Source organism: Brachyistius frenatus, unplaced genomic scaffold (assembly GCF_029030835.1).
Source record: "Brachyistius frenatus isolate BFR_SWC_R1_liver_20210118 unplaced genomic scaffold, ASM2903083v1 Contig_11, whole genome shotgun sequence".
Taxonomy (NCBI): domain Eukaryota; kingdom Metazoa; phylum Chordata; class Actinopteri; family Embiotocidae; genus Brachyistius; species Brachyistius frenatus.
Window position 1 is genome coordinate 5,178,869 of NW_027210610.1, and position 19,468 is coordinate 5,198,336.

Here is a 19,468-nt window from a genome sequence, read left to right on the forward strand (position 1 = left end):
GAGTGACACAGGCGGCCAAGGACGCAGCCTGCAGAGGACAGACTCCTCGGTGGACAGGAGGGGGACACGTATCTCCAAGAATACGGCCCACCTGTTTTGGCACAGTGATGGAATACTTGACCTAGAGAGGAGCCAAAGATTTATTAGACGTGTCGCACGACCCAAAAGCGCCAAAATATCCTCCTCGTGTTATGCATGAGATGGAAATGACAACTGTCCATTCTGACTGATGTGGAGCCGATAGTGGAGGCAGTACAGTGATTCTAACAGGGTGAAACTAAATCAGCCAACCAGCACCTCTGGAGCTCACTTATTAGTATGTTACATTGTTTGTTTAATCCATACAAGAACTGACCATTTTAAGCAACCTATGGCAACACCAGGAAGTGACAGATCTCATTAGAGGTGCTGGTAGGTGGGTTTAGATATCTTGGCACAGAGCCAGGCTACCCGTTTCCCTGTGCACTACTCTCAACTGCTGCCGATTGTAGATTTATATTTACCACAAGTGGTATCAAAGTTCTTATCCAACCTTCTATGCCAAAATGTCAAATTAGTCTTTGATTAAAGTGACTGTGTTAAGTGCTGAAAGGAGAGTTTATGAAAACATTTGCCAACTGCAAGAACTACCATACATGTCAACAAAAAAAAAATGATATGCTTACGAGTGTGTGGGATTAATGATGTCTTCTGTGTTCATTCATATCATTTGTCTGTTGATATTTAATTTCATCATAAATTAATTTTCAGTGTAGACAAAGCCTGATGTAGCTTATTCCTTTGTTCCATAGACCTCTATTATTGTTGCATTGGTCCTTCATTATCAACACATGCAGTGTAGTTTCAGTCAATATACATCATCCTGCTGCCATAACTCACTACTGCAAAACATGCGTATTCATTTTCTGCAAAAAACAGTCCAAACAAATGCTGCATTTACAAGTGTTTGAGTTACATTCCTTAAAAAAAGAAACTACAGCAAGTCTACATCAATTACATCTTTAACAAATATACTGTAAATCATCGGCATCATTCTTTAAAAAAAAAAAAAAAAAAAACCACATTCAGAATTTTTCCATGACACTCTAATCAAAATAAAAGTCATTGTGAACATTTTGATGTATTGGCTCTCTTAAAGAAGATACTACAAAGTACTAAGATACAATACACTACTACCACACTGTATGTACTGTGCATTTTATATTTTATATTTATATTTTTTATTTTATTGCTTTTCTATTATATTATTGTATTCTATTATTATTTTTATTCTATTGTTTCTATTATTGCTCCTGTATGTATGCTGCTGTGGCGAAAAAATTCCCCTCGGGGATTAATAAAGTATATACCTACCTACCTACCTACCTACCACAGCACTGTATACAACATATCCGAGCTCTTGTACTTCATGAGATTTGACAAAACTACCATCACATTCAGACTTGGGAATAAAATTACAGTTCAACTGTTAAAGTTTAAAGAATTCATCACACACAGTAGTGTACTGAAGCCTGAGGACAAATTGTATAGTTGTCATTAAACCTGTGATAAATATGATTGCTCTCCAGGTATACTGCTCTGTTGCCATAAAGCCCTGCGGATTGGGAGATAGTGTTTCAACAACCCACCTCTACCACCAAGACTATAAAACCACTGCAGGTCTCCTTAATCCAAACGGTCACCCACGGCATAGATTAAAGCAGCTACTGATAAAACAGCTCAATCATAGCAACTCTGCCTGCTGTGGATCGCATCTAATAACTGTAACTTTGACCTCTCCAGCAACATTGTTTCAGCACTGCACAAGTGCAGACTAAATAAGGTTTCAGCTCAACACGCTTAAAGTTGCCAATAATATTTCCTCATAAAAGTAAATCATTTACTATGATTATTAATGAAGATGTAAATTGTTGCCAATCTTCTATAACTTCCAAATTAGCTTCTGAAAAGAGAATGAATTTGGGGCTACAGTGTGCAATAAAATGGGTCTTCCCTTCAGCAAACACTTATGTTAACGGAAAATCAATTGTTTGCGAGATAAGAGTTACCTGTAATTTTTCTGAAAAAAATATGGTATTATTGTGCTGAAACTATGATGACAAAATGCCTTCAAAACATTTTAGATATGAAGCACTAAGTGAAGATCCTGGGTCATCGAATAATACTCAGCACAAAACTGTGGAATGACACTAAGTTCATCACCAGGGAGAACATAATTTCCATAAAGGGTGAAAGTGGACGACATGATACCAGCTGTTCTCAATCAAAGTAATGACTCTCCCACAAGAGAGTATGCTCCCACTTCCTATTAAATTACCAATGACGTCCATCCATTTACTATTAACGGTTCAGAATCTGAGGGCTCTCCTGCCGGACTGCGTGTCCAACCTGCAATCTGCATTTTCTAAGGTATTGTCTTGGACTGGTCAAAAATTGGCTGCTTTTGAGCTAAGTCCAATTTATCAAGAAAGTACTAATCAGCCTTTGTATTGCATTATGTCATTTTAAATATCCCTTGTTCCTATTGGTTCTGTTAAACAATACATAAAACTTTAAGGATATTTTTCCCACAATAATTAGCTGTGATCCATCAAGAACACAGGTTTATTTTGAAGGCAGTGTTGCGTATAGCAGTTACCTCTGAGACCTTGACAAAATGGCTATGTCCTTCATGAGAAGATGTGCACGGCCAGCTGGTGGTTAATCATAACGGAAACATGATACCTTAATGACTCGAGTCGTGTAAACCTTGTGTTTTCAGTCTCTGGTGATATCAGCAGGCTGGTTCAGACAGCCATTTCACGCTGAACAGATTACAGCATTGATGTTTGGCATCTTGGTGACCCTGATACTTAAACATCTACTAAACAGAAAATGTGAGGAAGCGATATAAGTGTCCTCCTCAAAGTTAAGTTTGATACAGAGCCTGTGTAGACTGTGTAATCCTTCAGTTTTCTGGGATCTACAATCTTACGGAACCTTGATGTGGGAGAAAAACATTGACACGAACATCAAAATGGCCCAGCAGAGGATGTATAATTCCTGTGACAGCTCAGGAGGTTCAACCTTCAAGAGCTCCCCATCGCCTTTTTTTTACACCGCTGTTATCAAAACCGCTGTTATCAAAACTGTTCTCTGCACATCCATCATGATCTGGAGTGGCTCTGCCAACAAACAGGACAGGGAGACACTACTATGGACAAGGAAGCCTGCAGAAAGGATTATAAGTGCACACCAATTATGACTTGTGCCCATCCAGTCAGGAATCAGGAAAAAGGGGAAAAAAAAAAAAAAACATCCTTCACACTCTGTACTTGATATGCTCCAATTTCTACCCTGCAGCAGGTGCTACAGAGCACAAAACTACCAGACACAAGGACAGGTTCCCCCCCCCCCCTCTCTCTCTCTCGCCTTCAACCCGATGAACAGTAAAATCACTATGTATAATACATTGAGACATTAATATTATATATTGAGATACACTAGACCTGGAGTCAAATTATTTGTGTGACCAGCAAAGATTCAACTCAATTCAAATAAAAAAAAGTGTAAGTGCCAACGTTAATGCCGTGTCCTGTATTGTTACTTACTCTCGCATGTTGTCCATAAATATATCCAGTAAACATAACAAAGGCCATGTTCACCTGTTTAACCCCAAATGTTTCCTTGCAGTTAGAGTACATGCCTTTTACTCCTCCTACTCTGCATGCCCTTTTGAATTTATGTTCGTTAAGTGAGTGAGGATTAGGTTTTAACCCGTCTTAAATGGGACCATTACCACATTTACTCCCGTTATATATGCAGGAGTACAATTCTCAAAATATGTCAGTAGTAGACCCTTCAAATAATATATTTACAAAATATGATAAAAGGCAATGTTTTTCTTTTTTACTTCCTTTTGTAGAAAGAAGACATCTTGCAGAGGTGCAAGCAGAAAGTGATCGTGTGACCTCCCACGCTAGTCACATGAAATTAATTCATCTGGATCGCTCAATTAAAAAAAAAAGTTGATTTTTTTTTTGCCCTACGCCAAAAACAGCAACACTTTGAGCTTCAAGAAACACGTGATCACTACTGTGATCAGTGGAATTAAACGGGTTCAATTTGTAGTGATTTGCCGGCACTACACAGAAATAAATACGTGTATGGGCTGTGCGAAAGACAACAATCGGTTCACATCCCTGAAGACAATCCACGAGATAAAACTCCCGCCACAGATAAGCGTCTGCAGTAAAACTACAGTAACAACCCAGAGGGGAAATATGCTACAAGTCAGCTCACAACACTCATGATACTCAAAAATGTGAGTGCTGATATTACACCGTGTTGTCAGTCCAAAAAAAACAACATAATGCAACAGCCAAAGAAGAATGAGCTCAGCCACGTGAAGAAATTGATCATAAATAGCCAACATATAAAGCAGCCACATGCCGTAGGGAGGACATCCAAGTAGAACCTGTGCAGCAAAAGCAAACACAAATTAAAACTGCAAGCAGTGATGTACGGGCCCTCGCACTCCGGCACGCCGCTTCCCCGAAGTCGTCCCCCCGAAGCGAAGCCGTCTCCCCGACGCGCAGCGCGCGAGGGACCGCGTATACCTGCTTAAAGTTGCTATTTTTGTCTCGTTTCCTGTTTCCAGCAGGGGGCGCTGGCGAGCCGTTTGACCACACCGACTCGCAAAACACATCAGATGTATGGTCTCACCATGCTGGACGTATGTCACTCGTTTCGTGAGGTTTCAAGCATCCCTTGACCTTAAACATCAACTTCCTGTGTCACGGCGAGACATCAAACTTTGCCGCATCGTCACGGCGACGCCCATTGACAAAGTCGAACGAATGTCTCAATATATCATCAACTACATGTTTAGGTTATTGTGACCCGACTTTATGTTCATGGAATCAACCAGCTCCACGTAGAATGGGAAAGTATGAAAAGTGTCATTTCCAGTGGCCAACAGGGGGCGCTACGACGATGAGCGAATATTACCACACAGGGGTCTTCAGGGCGGGGCTGTTATCATACCTGTGATGTTTGGAGAAGCTCGGTCCATGTACATAAGATTTAAAGCAACTCGCAGTTTCATGGCGAGACGCTCAAAATGGCCACCACGCTGCGGGCACACACATCGATGAAAACAAATTATTTACACAACTTTTAATCCCAAACATGTTTTCTATCCATGTTATATTAACATATATATCCACATATTTTTACGAAATACAACAGGGCCCTAAATACACCAACCAACAGCAGCCACATGACATGAACAGCCAAACATTAAATCAAAGATATCACCACAAACTAAAAGCAAATTTAGTAGTTTAAACTAATCCGCCATGTCGTTCAAACAAAATGACAGGCTGGAAAATCATCCACTGGAGTCCAGAAGATGTGAAGAGTTTCGAACAAACATTTCTCCCAATAGACGGCCGCGACCGTTGACCGGAAATGGAGAAATTGGAGTCAAACGATGTCCATAAGGATCTGTTTTCTAAACGTGGATAGCTTCATTGCACAACTTTTTACAGCTGCTATCTTATTAGTCAAGGTGCCACGAAGAGAAGGGGAAGTTAAGTGCCACCTTTTATGTAAATACAACAAGATGTCACACAGAGGAGTATGGCTGGTGTAAATGAGGGCTCTTAATTTGGAAAGGGATTCAGGTAGTCATGGCATTGAGCAGATAAATAGTTCACTTTAATTCAGTTTCTGTTGACGCGCCAGGCAAATATATTTATATTTTTTTCAAATAGTGAAACTAGTTCAACCTAAAATATACATATATACAGTGGGTACGGAAAGTATTCAGACCCCTTTACATTTTTCACTCTTTGTTTCATTGCAGCCATTTGCTCAAATCAAAAAAGTTCATTTTATTTCTCATTAATGTACACTCAGCACCCCATCTTGACAGAAAAAAAACAGAAATGTGAATGCAAATTTATTAAAAAAGAAAAACTGAAATATCACATGGTCATAAGTATTCAGACCCTTTGCTGTGACACTCATATTTAACTCACATGCTGTCCATTTCTTCTGATCCTCCTTGAGATGGTTCTACTCCTTCATTGGAGTCCAGCTGTGTTTAATTAAACTGATTGGACTTGATTAGGAAAGGCACACACCTATCTATATAAGACCTTACAGCTCACAGTGCATGTCAGAGTAAATGAGAATCATGAGGTCGAAGGAACTGTCCAAGGAGCTGAGAGACAGAATTGTGGCAAGGCACAGATCTGGCCAAGGTTACAAAATAATTTCTGCAGCACTCAAAGTTCCTAAAAGCACAGTGGCCTCCATAATCCTTAAATGGAAGAAGTTTGGGACGACCAGAACTCTTCCTAGACCTGGCCGTCCAGCCAAACTGAGCAATCGTGGGAGAAGAGCCTTGGTGAGAGAGGTAAAGAAGAACCCAAAGATCACTGTGGCTGAGCTCCAGAGATGCAGTAGGGAGATGGGAGAAAGTTCCACAAAGTCAACTATCACTGCAGCCCTCCACCAGTCAGGGCTTTATGGCAGAGTGGCCCGACGGAAGCCTCTCCTCAGTGCAAGACATATGAAAGCCCACATAGAGTTTGCCAAAAAACACATGAAGGACTCCCAGACTATGAGAAATAAGATTCTCTGGTCTGATGAGACCAAGATTGAACTTTTTGGCGTTAATTCTAAGTGGTATGTGTGGAGAAAACCAGGCACTGCTCATCACCTGCCCAATACAATCCCAACAGTGAAACATGGTGGTGGCAGCATCATGCTATGGGGGTGTTTTTCAGCTGCAGGGACAGGACGACTGGTTGCAATTGAAGGAAAGATGAATGCGGCCAAGTACAGAGATATCCTGGAAGAAAACCTCTTCCAGAGTGCTCTGGACCTCAGACTGGGCCGAAGGTTCACCTTCCAACAAGACAATGACCCTAAGCACACAGCTAAAATAACAAAGGAGTGGCTTCGGAACAACTGTGTGACCATTCTTGACTGGCCCAGCCAGAGCCCTGACCTAAACCCAATTGAGCATCTCTGGAGAGACCTGAAAATGGCTGTCCACCAACGTTCACCATCCAACCTGACGGAACTGGAGAGGATCTGCAAGGAAGAATGGCAGAGGATCCCCAAATCCAGGTGTGAAAAGCTTGTTGCATCATTCCCAAGAAGACTCATGGCTGTACTAGCTCAAAAGGGTGCTTCTACTCAATACTGAGCAAAGGGTCTGAATACTTATGACCATCTGATATTTCAGTTTTTCTTTTTTAATAAATTTGCACAAATTTCTACATTTCTGTTTTTTTCTGTCAAGATGGGGTGCTGAGTGTACATTAATGAGAAATAAAATGAACTTTTTTGATTTTAGCAAATGGCTGCAATGAAACAAAGTGACAAATTTAAAGGGGTCTGAATACCTTCCGTACCCACTGTATATATATATATAATATTCTGACCTAAATAAAGGGACCAATCAAAAATATTGCTGTAATTGCTTTATTGTGTTCGTTGTATAAATACTTAGTATAAGAGTTATCCAGAAAACATTGGTACAAAAGCCCCAAAATGCCTGACAGTGTGATAAAGATTGTGATTATGTAATAATTACAAAAAAAAAGCAAGAAGAATCTAAGGTAGAATTGTATGTACACGATTATATGTGTATTTTTCTTTCATTTCCTTAGTGGGGCCAAGATCATGTTCCCATTTTTCAGAAAAGTGTATTTAAACTGAAATACTGAAAAACATTATAGTAATAGTTTCAAAACAACCCAAATATGTTGAAATTACTATCATCAAAACCTACAGAAACTAGCAAATGTTCACATCTGATAAGGTGGCACCAGTGAAAAGAGTACTCAAATAAGTTTGATCGTTATATAAATATATAAATATGCAAATGAATTGTCTGTAAATCAAATAACCATTCACTCAACGAATCGATCCAGCTCTCGAACAGTTGCCGGTTTCTGAGTGCATGGACACGGATAACGGACTTTTGTCCCAGGGATCCGGAAGATAAACTGATACACGTCTGCATTACAGTTAAAAAAAATCCATATATAATTGTCAAACTGGCCAGAACAAAGTTAGAAAAGCAAACGCATTGTCATAAAAGGACTTTTGAACATCCTCAAATAACAGGTTCAGTGGAATAAAAATACAATGTAATATTTGTAAAAGCCAGACAATATGCCCATCAGGGCTGGACCAGAGTGGACACCGGCTTGCCAGCGTTGTCACTCTGAATATTTGCAGCACATCCCTCTTCGGTACTTAGCAACGACCTCTGTTCACTTAACTGTCATTTTGAAAAATAACAGCCAGTCACACACTGGACCAGCCGCCAGCCTGTTTGGTCAAAAGCCCTTCGTTTTTAGTGCCTTCCTGGATCTTTTTCAGATGCCGAGCCAATTAGCCGGCCCTGGTGATCGCATGCAGAAATGAGCACTTTAGCAGTTTACAGAATCCGGAAAATGAGCATGTTTTGCTATGTGGAAGCAGATACAAGGACATTTAGAAAGTTTGTTTCTATGCTGAAACTTAAAACCTTGTCGAGACAAATGTGGACGATGTATGCTGCGTGGTGTACTGCTTCAGATATTTGTTGGAAAGCTTCCGTCAGCTCTTCGTCAGTGCAGCTCAAAAGTGCTGGGATGAACATTTTGTTTGAATCTCTTCACTCTTTGGAGATCCATGCAACCTGATTTCGAATTTGGGTTTATCGTCACACGATCCAAAATGGAACGAGGGCATTTATGACCTACAGTAACGGATAAGCACCAAAAATAGCACGTCTGTCATGTGGAAAGTTCTCACGATCTCAACCAGTTCACGAATCAATGATCAGTGTTCGCAAATTCTTTTTTACAGTTTGTTATTCCCTGATTTTTGAGCTTCGGGTTGTCAGCACTCCATGCTTTCATAAGAAATGGGTGAAATTCTGTAAAAACTTTCCCCAAAATGTTCTCCACTCTTTTTTTTTTCTTTTTAAACACAATTACTTATCTTTTGTGGGGTTTTTTTGCACTACTTATATGGAATATAATGTTGCTTTCTTCTGACGGTCATTGAATAGATAGAAAACGACATCATACAGAAACGCTGCACAAAAAAGGCATACAAACCTCAGAGAAAAAGTATTTCATAATATTTACGTCCTTGTTTTTATTATAATTTACTGTTTGTTTAGTGGCCAGTGTTTATCATAAATAGGCCTGCCTGATGCCACATCAGTGTGGCATAAAGCCTAATTCTAAAGATCTTGTATCCACCTACATGCAATTTATTTTTATGAAAGAAAATGTGACTGCAATTTTAATGCCTTGCACTTAAATGTCTCAATGAAACTTTGAATGGCTTGTTTTGCCTTTTAAATAACATTTTTTATTTCTTCCTAATATCTTCTTCTTAATGTAGTTACGTTTAGCACTTAGAACTAATGTGTTTTTCTCATTTTTGTTGTCTTACCATATCATTTTTTAAAATATTTTAATGTATTTTTGTACCTTTGTAAAGTACTCGGAATGGCCTGTGTCTGATTAGTGAAACAGTAGAAAAATAAACTTGCCTTGCCACATACAGTTCACGTTTGGGATTTATTCGTGTATCCTGAATTGTGATCCCTTCCACTTGACTGAAGCACAAATGTACTTTAAAAAAAAAAAAAAGTTTTTAAGATGTTTCATCATGTCTATTGTCAACATCACAAAAAAAAGAAAAGGCCGGGGCTAGCGGGCTCTGTGGTTGTCATACAGCCCCTCGCATGTTCAACTGGCGGCCGCAAGTGGCACAAAATTGCAAAGCACAATGGACCTGTAAGAACACCTGTCACCTCCAGATCACCTCCCTGTGCTGAAGGTGCACACATGACTTGTAGATTTAGGTTTAACAGACAAATTCAGGTCAAAACAGCCCTCTGCTCAAAGTGCAGTCTTGGCACCTGATAGAATTGAAAATAACACGGAGTAAAGCAGGATGCAACTCCACACAAAGTGCCGGTCTGAAAGGGACGTTGTGTAAAATCTGTAACATTAACATGTGCCCTTCATATATACTGTACAGTAGCACTAAACGGGCTAATCAGGCTCTTGCCATCCGCAGGGTTTCAATATATCCGCATGGTGAACAGTCCTTTCGGGGACGAGTAGCTTTTCCTCAAGAGCGCCTGCAGCCGATAAGTACCCTGTTGAGCAGAAGTGAGGATTATCCAGAGTAGCACTTTGGCAGGCTGCTTCGCTTTTCTTTACATCCTTGTTCAAATGCACGTCATTGACAGCGAAGAGGGAGCATACGCATTCTTAAAAGGTGTTAGCACAGTGAAGGACAAACCTCTTAATACGGGCTGAACTTTAGAAGAGAGTAATGCGGTGTGCTCCTCTTCGTATGGTGCACCTTCCAGGTGACATTCAAACGTTTGAAAATTCCACCGCCTCGGTTTGATGTCTCGTCTACAGTTTTAAAGGTTTTACAGCATAATTCGGTTTTATGTCTACTTTTTCCGAATTTGATTGAATCTCTGTTCGATCTGGCAGAGTCCCTGCTGAATATGTAAAACTGCCAAGTGTGTCAGCATATCATCTTTTTTGTTCTGCCTCTTATCAGAACTATTACAACACAGATTAGATGATAAACCACTTAGAAAGATGGCTCATTGAAATGTCTGCAATGCCCCTTTTTTTAATTTTTTTTAAAGAAAATATATATGCAAATTTATACAAGTACAATTTGAAGTTACAATCCAAAAGTTAATGTGACCCTTTTGCCTTTTAACAACGTTGCTTTATTCCACATCCATTTAGAAAATGCTTTAATCGCTTAATAGAGTATATTGTAATTTTGTCTTTGACTTGGGAGTCAGTGTATAATAAGGCTGTTTAGATTAATGCCCTTAACTAAAGAAAAGTTATGAAAGCACCAAGAAACTATTTCATATTACATTCAGATAGTACAACTTTCAAAAAGGCAGTTTATCATATGTATAAATAACACTGTAGAATATATCTTTTTAGCATCTTTCACTGTAAAAATGATCTCGCGCTGACAAACAATCCATCAAGGCTTAGTTTTGAGATTTGTATTTTTTTTTTTTCTCTCTCTCAATCGCTTTCAAAAGGGAACACTTATCTTTGGCCGAGGCAATCACCCCGTGCTGAATAGTGACCATCAGAAGGCAATTACAAATGGGAGGTTTAAGCTTCAGAGGCAGCGAGCCGTGAGCAGACAGACAGAAGCAGAAGAACGGCCATACTGCACCGCAAAATTCTCCGCCTGTACAATTAGTCATGTGTAAGAAAAGACTCCACTGCACAAAAGATTTTCAGGTCTGTTTTTTTTTGTTGTTTTTTTTTTCATTTTATTTTCTGGCATGTTATCCATCTTTAAAATACACTGAAGATATGCAGTTTCTCATCTTTTTCACGGTACAGCGAGACCCTGATTCCTGTGTAATGACACCGTTATCGGATTACTCTACAAACACAAAGTAAAAACACATTAGCTGGCATACCATCCTCATGAAATGCATCGAAATGACTATTTTGCAACAAAAAAGCAAGACAATGCCCATACAGTCCTCAAAGATGCACAATTCAAAAACAAATGATTGAAGTCAACGATAAAATCAAGTTAAATGCGCTATTACACAGGAATCTGTTAAATATCAAAACAAATTATTAACAGAAATGCTCTTTTCACAAGTGTAGCAAAAGACAATTCATCATAGATATAATAGTGTCAGGTGACGAGGCCTAAAATAAACGATAATCTTTCGCCAGTCTGTCATAAAAACCCGACAAAACACAAGAAATCTCAAGTGACAAAGACTCACATTTGTTCCAACAAGACACTGTACAGCTCAGGGCAGAGGTGGAGGCGGGGCTAAAAATGCTCAACAGCGTTTGGAAAATTCTGCAGGTGAACATGTCCCCTTCCTCAAGAGTTCAGGGAAAGCCAAGGCCATTATAAAAAGGTAACGTAGTAACAGAAATCAAGTCATAGCTTCTTTCGGATGACAATTCAAAAAAAAAGAAGACACAACCTTATAAAACAAACCAGTAAAGAGCCAGGGGAACATGATGTCCCTGGTCGAATTCTATCAAGTGGACGTCTCCTTCCTTGAATGAAATCCACCCGCCACATCAAGTCATGGGCGAGTTCAAAAAGCCCGATGTTCAACTTGCACAGCAAACTGATAAAATTACAAACTACGGTACAGAATCACCCAGAACTTTTTTGTTGTTTTTTCCTTGCGTTACTTATTTGACAGTGGCCACGCTGAAAAAGATCAGAATTTGTACAACAAATGACACTTGCAGTTTGCTAATAAAAATGCGTCTAACTTTTTCGTAAGATTCGGAGATTTCCATGCTTTTAACTTTGATGATGGATGGTTTTGTTCGTGCCTCCTCCACTCTGCGGTCTTCACCCACACGCCACTGGTGGTGATCGCGGTAATGTCTCTGCAGCATTTGTACACGTATTCCACGGAGAATACAGACTTTAGCTTCAGTTGGGTGGATGATAAATATGTACAAGATGGTAATTGACAAAATACTCTACTTTTGAAAACACTACCGTGCGGTTGTGGGATGTCGAGTCGAGTCCCGGTGTAGCGCGTAGCTCCTCCCTCCCGCCCCACAAAAAAAGGCATAATGAATTTAAGTCCGTACAGCGAAGGCCGAGTCGGCCTTGCCATAAAAAAATAAAGGCTTTAGCACCATAGAGTACCACTTGTTGCCAAGCAAAAGAAGGTCGAAAACCGTAGAGGCAGCACAAACTGGATATCTAGCAGTCATTTTCAATCGTCGGCTGGGTTTCTAACATGGCGAGAAGGAAACCAGTTAACTTTGATTTAACCTAATGTACAGACACCTTTGCTTCTCTGTACTGCTGAACAAATGGATGGTGTCGCAAAGTGTTTACGACTGAAGCTTCAGCAGGTCCGGATCCTCCTCAGTAATCTGTCACTGATGGCACTGATTTGGCAGGTGTCCGCTTGATGCAGATATTAAGCCTCGCCACGATCGCTGCAAATGAGGACCCGGTAGGTTGTTTCAGAAGTTAAAGGAGGCTTTCTGAGGTTGACATTTGCAGAAGAGAGCAAAAAAAGGGGCAGGAAAGGTAACAAAGGTTGTGCTGTTGGAACATGAAAACTTCAGTGGTAGCAGCCGAATGAAATCTTCTACGTGTAGTCATGTTGTGTCTCTGGAAAGGCGTCCGACTGGGACCGTTGGAACAATACGTGACCTCGGGTGGCGTAAAAAAAAAAAAAGGGACCCAATGGGCCGAGCGGTTGAGACTCAGACGCAGGTCCCTTGGTGTGCCGGAGGAAGGGCTTTTCGGTTCTTTAAACCCTGGGACTTGTCCTTAAAATCTGTTGGTTTCTGCTGTGAAATGTCTATAAGCGCACTGGCAACAATGAGTCCTGAAGAAGGGAGGAAAAAGAAAGAAAAACGTAAAGGTGGTGAAACACGGGCAATTTCCACGCGATCTTCTGTTCAGTCGAAACAACAAATAGATATTGGTTGCAGCTTGTGTTGTTACCTGACTGTCCTGGTGGAGGTAGGCCTGAAGGCCCAGAGGGTAGACGCACGAGGACGGTCAATACAGCAGCTTTCCCTCCTGAACACGGCTCCATCGCAACAGGTTTAGGTGCACCCTGAGGAAAAACAAAAACAACAACACCGCTATTAACCACATTTTCAGGACTACTACGAAAGAAAGTCAAACTTGTCAAATGTAGTTGTTTATTTGTAAGGGTTGGATTTTCGTTTATGGGACCAGCAGCCCAAAAGTCGCTTGTATTAGCTGCTGGAGCTGCTGCATCTAAGATGAGACACTCTCCTGAGACGAGTGGTTTGATTGGTCACACAACAGAAACGCTCGTGTCCCTGTCAGACCATCTTCATGACGAGACAATGACCTCCCATTGGACATAAAAGCCAAAACTGCTCGTCTTGACCGTGAAAAACATGTCACCCTGATAATGAACGTCAAGGGTTTCACAGCATGTTTTGGATGAGAGGCTAGAAATTGTGCAATAATAACCTGTCTGAATAGAATTGTCTTTTTTTCCCCCTCTCTCTCTTGTGTGGCTGAATTAAAAATAGAGATGAAAAAGGCAGCAGAGGGAAAACGGTAGAAAAGAAAAAAAAAAAAAAAAAAACTGGGTCCGCATATGCATTAAAACATGAAAAAAAATTCACAGTGGGATGCGGTAATTTGTCCTTCACCGAAATTCGTTGTACATTTCACCCAACAGAGAGACAAAACACTGATAATATTTTATGCATTTTAAACAAGCATTGACTCTTAAAAAAAAACTTTACATTCTCTATTCAGGAAGTACATGAGATACGGGGCGCGTCATGCATACGGATCTGTCTAAGCTGCAGAATGAAAAAGACACTCGGTGTGATGTGAAGTAGTTTAAGCCGCTCTCCGAGTCCTTTCCTTAAAAGCAAAAGCAGTCTTGTTTCCTTTGAAGCGCGCAGTGTAATTTTTCCATGTAAATGCCAATTAAGTTTGCCATCTGAAATGCCATAGTTCACGACTACAATATTTTTCCAGTTGCTCGGCGACATTGAAGGCGTTGTCGTATCCGCGGGGCTTTGTAATTATAACCAGGAAGGCAGCTGAGCACTGTTAAAAAAAAAAAGATCTTTAAAATGATGTACTTGACGACAACAACAACAACAACAAAAGGATAAGAAGACGAGAATTTTAGGTGAAATGTTCAGCTGAACGAAACAACTGGTACCCAACGAAAAGAGCACGGCCGGAGGGGGGGAATGTAAAAATTCACCGTCTCGCGTGCTGAAGATTCTGTAACCTAACGCTGCCAACGGTGGCGAGTACGCAGACCAGCGTTCAGCCGAGGCCCGCCTTAATACAAGCGGTTACATTTTATAATCGAATGCATAAATCTAAATCTTCATCTTACTGGTTAACTGACACTAAAAAAAAAAAAAAAAAAAAAAAAAGCCGGGAAAAAAGCGCAGACGCTCTTTTTAGGGCAAACTGTACAGCAAATGTCTTACCGATTAAGTTTTCCTACATACGGGGGTCAAATCCTGGAGGTGAAGTTAATTATTAGTTGGCTTAAAAAGAAACTAGCTCAGTAGTCAAAAGAATAAAAGTCTGAACCAATCATGTGTCACCATTTGATGTAAAAAAAAATAAAAAAAATAGACCAAACTTTTGACACCTATGCTACTTAATGTTGGTTTGAAAAGACACTAGACTTGTTCTTTTGTTCTTCTTCAAAAGAGAGCCCTCTTAGTAGAATTCCAATAATTATCCAAGGTTATGAACGCTGCCAACATTGGCCCCGGTGCTGCTAATCAGCTGGAACTAATACCGAAAGACGGGAGGGCAGGAGAAAGGTGAAGCATCGACTGAAGCCCAAAGTAGGAGGTGCATTCAAAGTGACAAGACAAATTCACATTTTTAATCGTTCGAGAAGAATCCTTCTGTACGCGTCGGACGAGTTTCTGCACTGTCGCATGACTGGAGACCTACAGATTGTTTATGTGCATTGTTACGTCACCCAAGCAGGGCAGAACGCAATATTCTCGTGCATCTCATATTACATCTGCCGCAAACAGAAGGGCAATTAAACTGCCGAGCCATGTCATGGCAATTCAAGTGATTTTGCTGATGAATAGCTCCGTACAGACAAGGGTTGATAATTGAACCCGTGTTGATGATGATGATAATAATAATAATAATAATAATAATATTAATATTTAATTTAAATACAATGCAAATGCTTCTTTTTTTTTTGCCGCGCAAGCCACGTGGCTTTGGAGATAACAACGTCGGTTGAGCACTTTGGGACTATTCGTGCGCGGTGGTGATTGGCATATAATCACCAGCTAACACGCTGACCTAAGATGTGTTAGCAACGAGCTCAAAACACTGCTGGGCCCGACTACAACCTCACACAAGCTATCAAGGCCTGTGGACTTCTTTGGTCTTGTTAAGGGAAGAAAGCTGCTGTGTAAAAAAAAAAAAAAAAAGAAAAGTTTTTTGTTTTTGTTTTTTTAATTCCTCTTTGTGCCACTTGCTTTTTACACAGTTACTTTGCAGACCAACGTTCATTTTCCCACCATGTACACCAGACAAGCTGTTGGACTCCGTTTTACCTTTCTTTGCTACACTTGGAACCCTGTGCCAACACTGGTGCAATGCAGAGCATGAGTGCGGGCTCTACCTGGTGTCAGGATCAATCCTTCAAATCCGTTTACGCTTCCTTATTTACACCATTATCCAGTCCAAAGCTCTTAACATCAGCTCTCCCACGTACCATGTACTGTGTTTAACCTGCTCCCTGCATATCATTTGACTCAACTCTCTGAACTGCCAAACCAACTGTAAACACTGAACCTTTGACTGGACAAAATAAATATACATATTTATACATATTTATATATATATTACCACTTTGAGCTCAGGTTTGACTGTTGGGTTTGGTTTACACTGACCTATTACAGTCATGCTGCGCCGCACATATGGTTAATTTACACAACACAGAAGAAGTTGATACTGTTATTCTATTATTAAAATCAGTATATGTAAAGAATTAGTAGCAGTATGAATATACATGGGAGTCAATCAAAAAAATGACAATAAATGAGAGCATGAACAGGTATGCTTAACTGTTTTCTTTTTATTCTTTCTTGCACTTTTGAACTAAAGTGAACTACTTGCCGTCACGCCAATGTTCAAACTTTTGTAATTAACTGTATTACGGTCATTCAAAACCATCCAAGCCCATAAACATGCACACACGTGGAAACACACAAACGCTCTTCACACAACGTATCTGCTTTCCTTTCCCCCGCTGACAGGTGTCATCCATCACACTGGCTGTTCGTTAGTGGTTCCATATGTTGAAAGCCGGCCGTAGTGAATGGAGACATCTAGGTCTGCAGTGTCGGGGATCCGAATGGCCCTCTGTCCAACAGCTGCTGACATCTCGGTCACTGAAGGCAATGTCCGTCTTGGGGGTTTAAACCAACCAAATGGAAGAAACTGGCACAAAGGCTGTTATAATTGTCCCTCTCAGACCAGCTGGAGGGTCTGCAAAGCAGCGACGGAGAGATGCTACTAACTAATGCAGTGAGATCAGTGCTGACGATAAAGTCCGAGAAGGACGTCTTAAATGTTCTCCCGTGATGGAACTGGTGTGAGGGGTCACTCCTGACGCTGCAGCCCTTCTGTGTTTCGTTCTCTGCACGGATCGTATCAATTACAAACGTTATTGTGATATTCAAATCATTTCCCCGAGCTTCTTAGTGTTACTGCATGAAATCAGTAAATGAGTACAAACAGAGCTGGGGAAACAGATACGAACCACGGCGTCGGTGTCCTCTTTGACATCAACAAATATTTTCAATCGCTAAGTGGTGCCAGATGCTGACCAATTAACCTTTCCAAAAGAGAATTAGGTTTGTTTCATATGGTTCACCTTCAGCTGGTGCCAAGGCATGTAATGGAGCTGTATGTGGTCCAATATGCTGGATATATTAACGCATTTGGAAGGTGGATTTGATTTTTTTTTTCTTCCGAAAACCCATCAAAAAAAATTTTAGAAGCTGAAAAAAGCTATTCCAATATGGTGTTTTCATATATACAAATGTAGCAATTACAGACATACAGTAACTCCCTGACGCAAATCATTTTGACAAAAGGAAGCTACATAAATGGAAATAGTAAACAAATTTTACACAAGCAAGGTGTAAAAACGTCTCGCTGTTTAAATAGATAGCACAAAAGATACCGGATCCCAATTCACTGAGTGAATGGATCGGATCTGGCCACACGCCGTTGAGGATTGTTACCAGTCAATGCATCCTAACGGGCACAGTGTTCGGGTCAATTCTAAAACTATTGGAGCGGCCATTGAACCAGCATTGACCATCATAGGACATGTGCTGTACTCTGTGAGCAGAGCGCAAAAGCAGGTCTGTAATTGACCGTTGCAGGTTTTATAGACTCCGGCTTTTAATTCCTCGATATTTGCTCGCATTGCTGCAACTGTTCGTATCGCTTCATGTAGATCTACCGCCACCGCCTTTGTTCGGATTATACTTTGAAACAAATGTCTGACATCAACCTCTGCCCCAAGGCTGTGTGGCTGAGCAAACCTTTAATGCAAACTGGATTTCCAGACTTCAATCGCAGCGAAGAGTGTAGCTGTGAGCAAAAGAAAGGCACAGCCAATGTAGCAAACCATCAAAACTTCTAAAGCAACTGCATGATTGGCTGCAAGAGCTCTGAAAAAAAAAAAGCTGCATTTTAAAAATTAATTAAAATACGTACAAATGTATATCATACATGAATTTGATAGTTGTTTTTCTTTTCCGGCAAAAGGTATGTTTATAACCTGTTAGAAAATATATCAGATGTAAATGTTGGATTTGGCTGCTGCACGTATGCTGTTAGTATCTCATTAGACACTTTGGCTGCGCTGCCTCGAACGTGATTTGAGACCATCCACGTCCTACAGGAAAATCTGGAATGGAATTTATTAACTTAACAACACTTGAATACCTTCATAATGTATCTTTACGGTATTCTTCAAATGCATTAAGGTTGTGTATTGTTGCATTAGGAAAAGGAGTATGGTACATTAAGTACCCACATTTCTGTGAAATAATTTTAGAACACATGCGTGTCAATCGGTTTCTTAGTTTGCAGGCGTTTTCTGCAACAGTAGTTTCATAATAACTTCCTTAAAAGCTGAATGGACATCTAAGTCAAGCATTCAAAGTCACGCATTTATAGGTGCGTTCCGCATCTTGAAAAGGTCGAGAAACAGAAGCCTGCAGATGTGCTTTTTCCTGGTTATCATTTCCAAAACAGCTTGGAACACTGTTTACAGATATACTCTCCAGAGTCTTTGCTCGAATGTGCCTCATAACATGAACAGCGTCTCTGATTTTTGGGCAGGACAGAGAGGAGCACTGCTGGAGAAAGTTATTAAACAACAGATGGAGACGCATCCCGCTGACAAGCGTGTAATCAAAATGTTACCTAAATCAAGGCAAAGCACGGTTTTCCAACACCATTCAGATGTAGACTGCTTTAAAAGTGAAATGATAAAGGGCTCTCAGAGAGCTAAGAAGCATTGTTTTCCTCCTCTTTCTCTCTTTACGTTGCCCTTCACAAAACTTGAATGCATGGTGAGTACCACTCAGCAGTATACTAATAGCTAATGTGGTGCCTATTTGGTGGTTGCCACAGTGATTTTATTTCTCTCAGCAGCAGGTGACACAGAGCTCGGTCCTGGCTGAGGAATCACTATTGGTCCTTTGTTGTCATTTGGAGGATGGAGCTCTACATATCGCTTTAAACTATGCTTTTATCCTAAGTGGCACCGAGGCCTATGCTAAGTCCTGGACTTCCTCTCTCCTTTCTATTTGTATCGGTGGAGGAGAGAGCAACTGGGCAGAATGGAATAATTCGGTGCAAAACTATA

The 19,468-nt window shown here is 40.5% G+C and overlaps 1 protein-coding gene across 2 annotated transcripts in view; it reads right to left on the reverse strand.

The window, feature by feature from the left end:
* Positions 1–11,311: 11,311 nt before the first annotated feature.
* atrnl1b (attractin-like 1b) overlaps positions 11,312–19,468 on the reverse strand; it is a 65,332-nt gene continuing 57,175 nt past the window's right edge. For both annotated transcript variants that reach the window (XM_069691706.1, XM_069691705.1), the window contains exons 28-29: positions 13,528–13,642; positions 11,312–13,408 (exon numbers count right to left, since the gene is read on the reverse strand). In XM_069691706.1, coding sequence (XP_069547807.1) covers positions 13,284–13,408; positions 13,528–13,642 — 240 coding nt within the window. In that variant the 3' untranslated portion in view covers positions 11,312–13,283. The remainder of the gene's footprint in view (positions 13,409–13,527; positions 13,643–19,468) is intronic.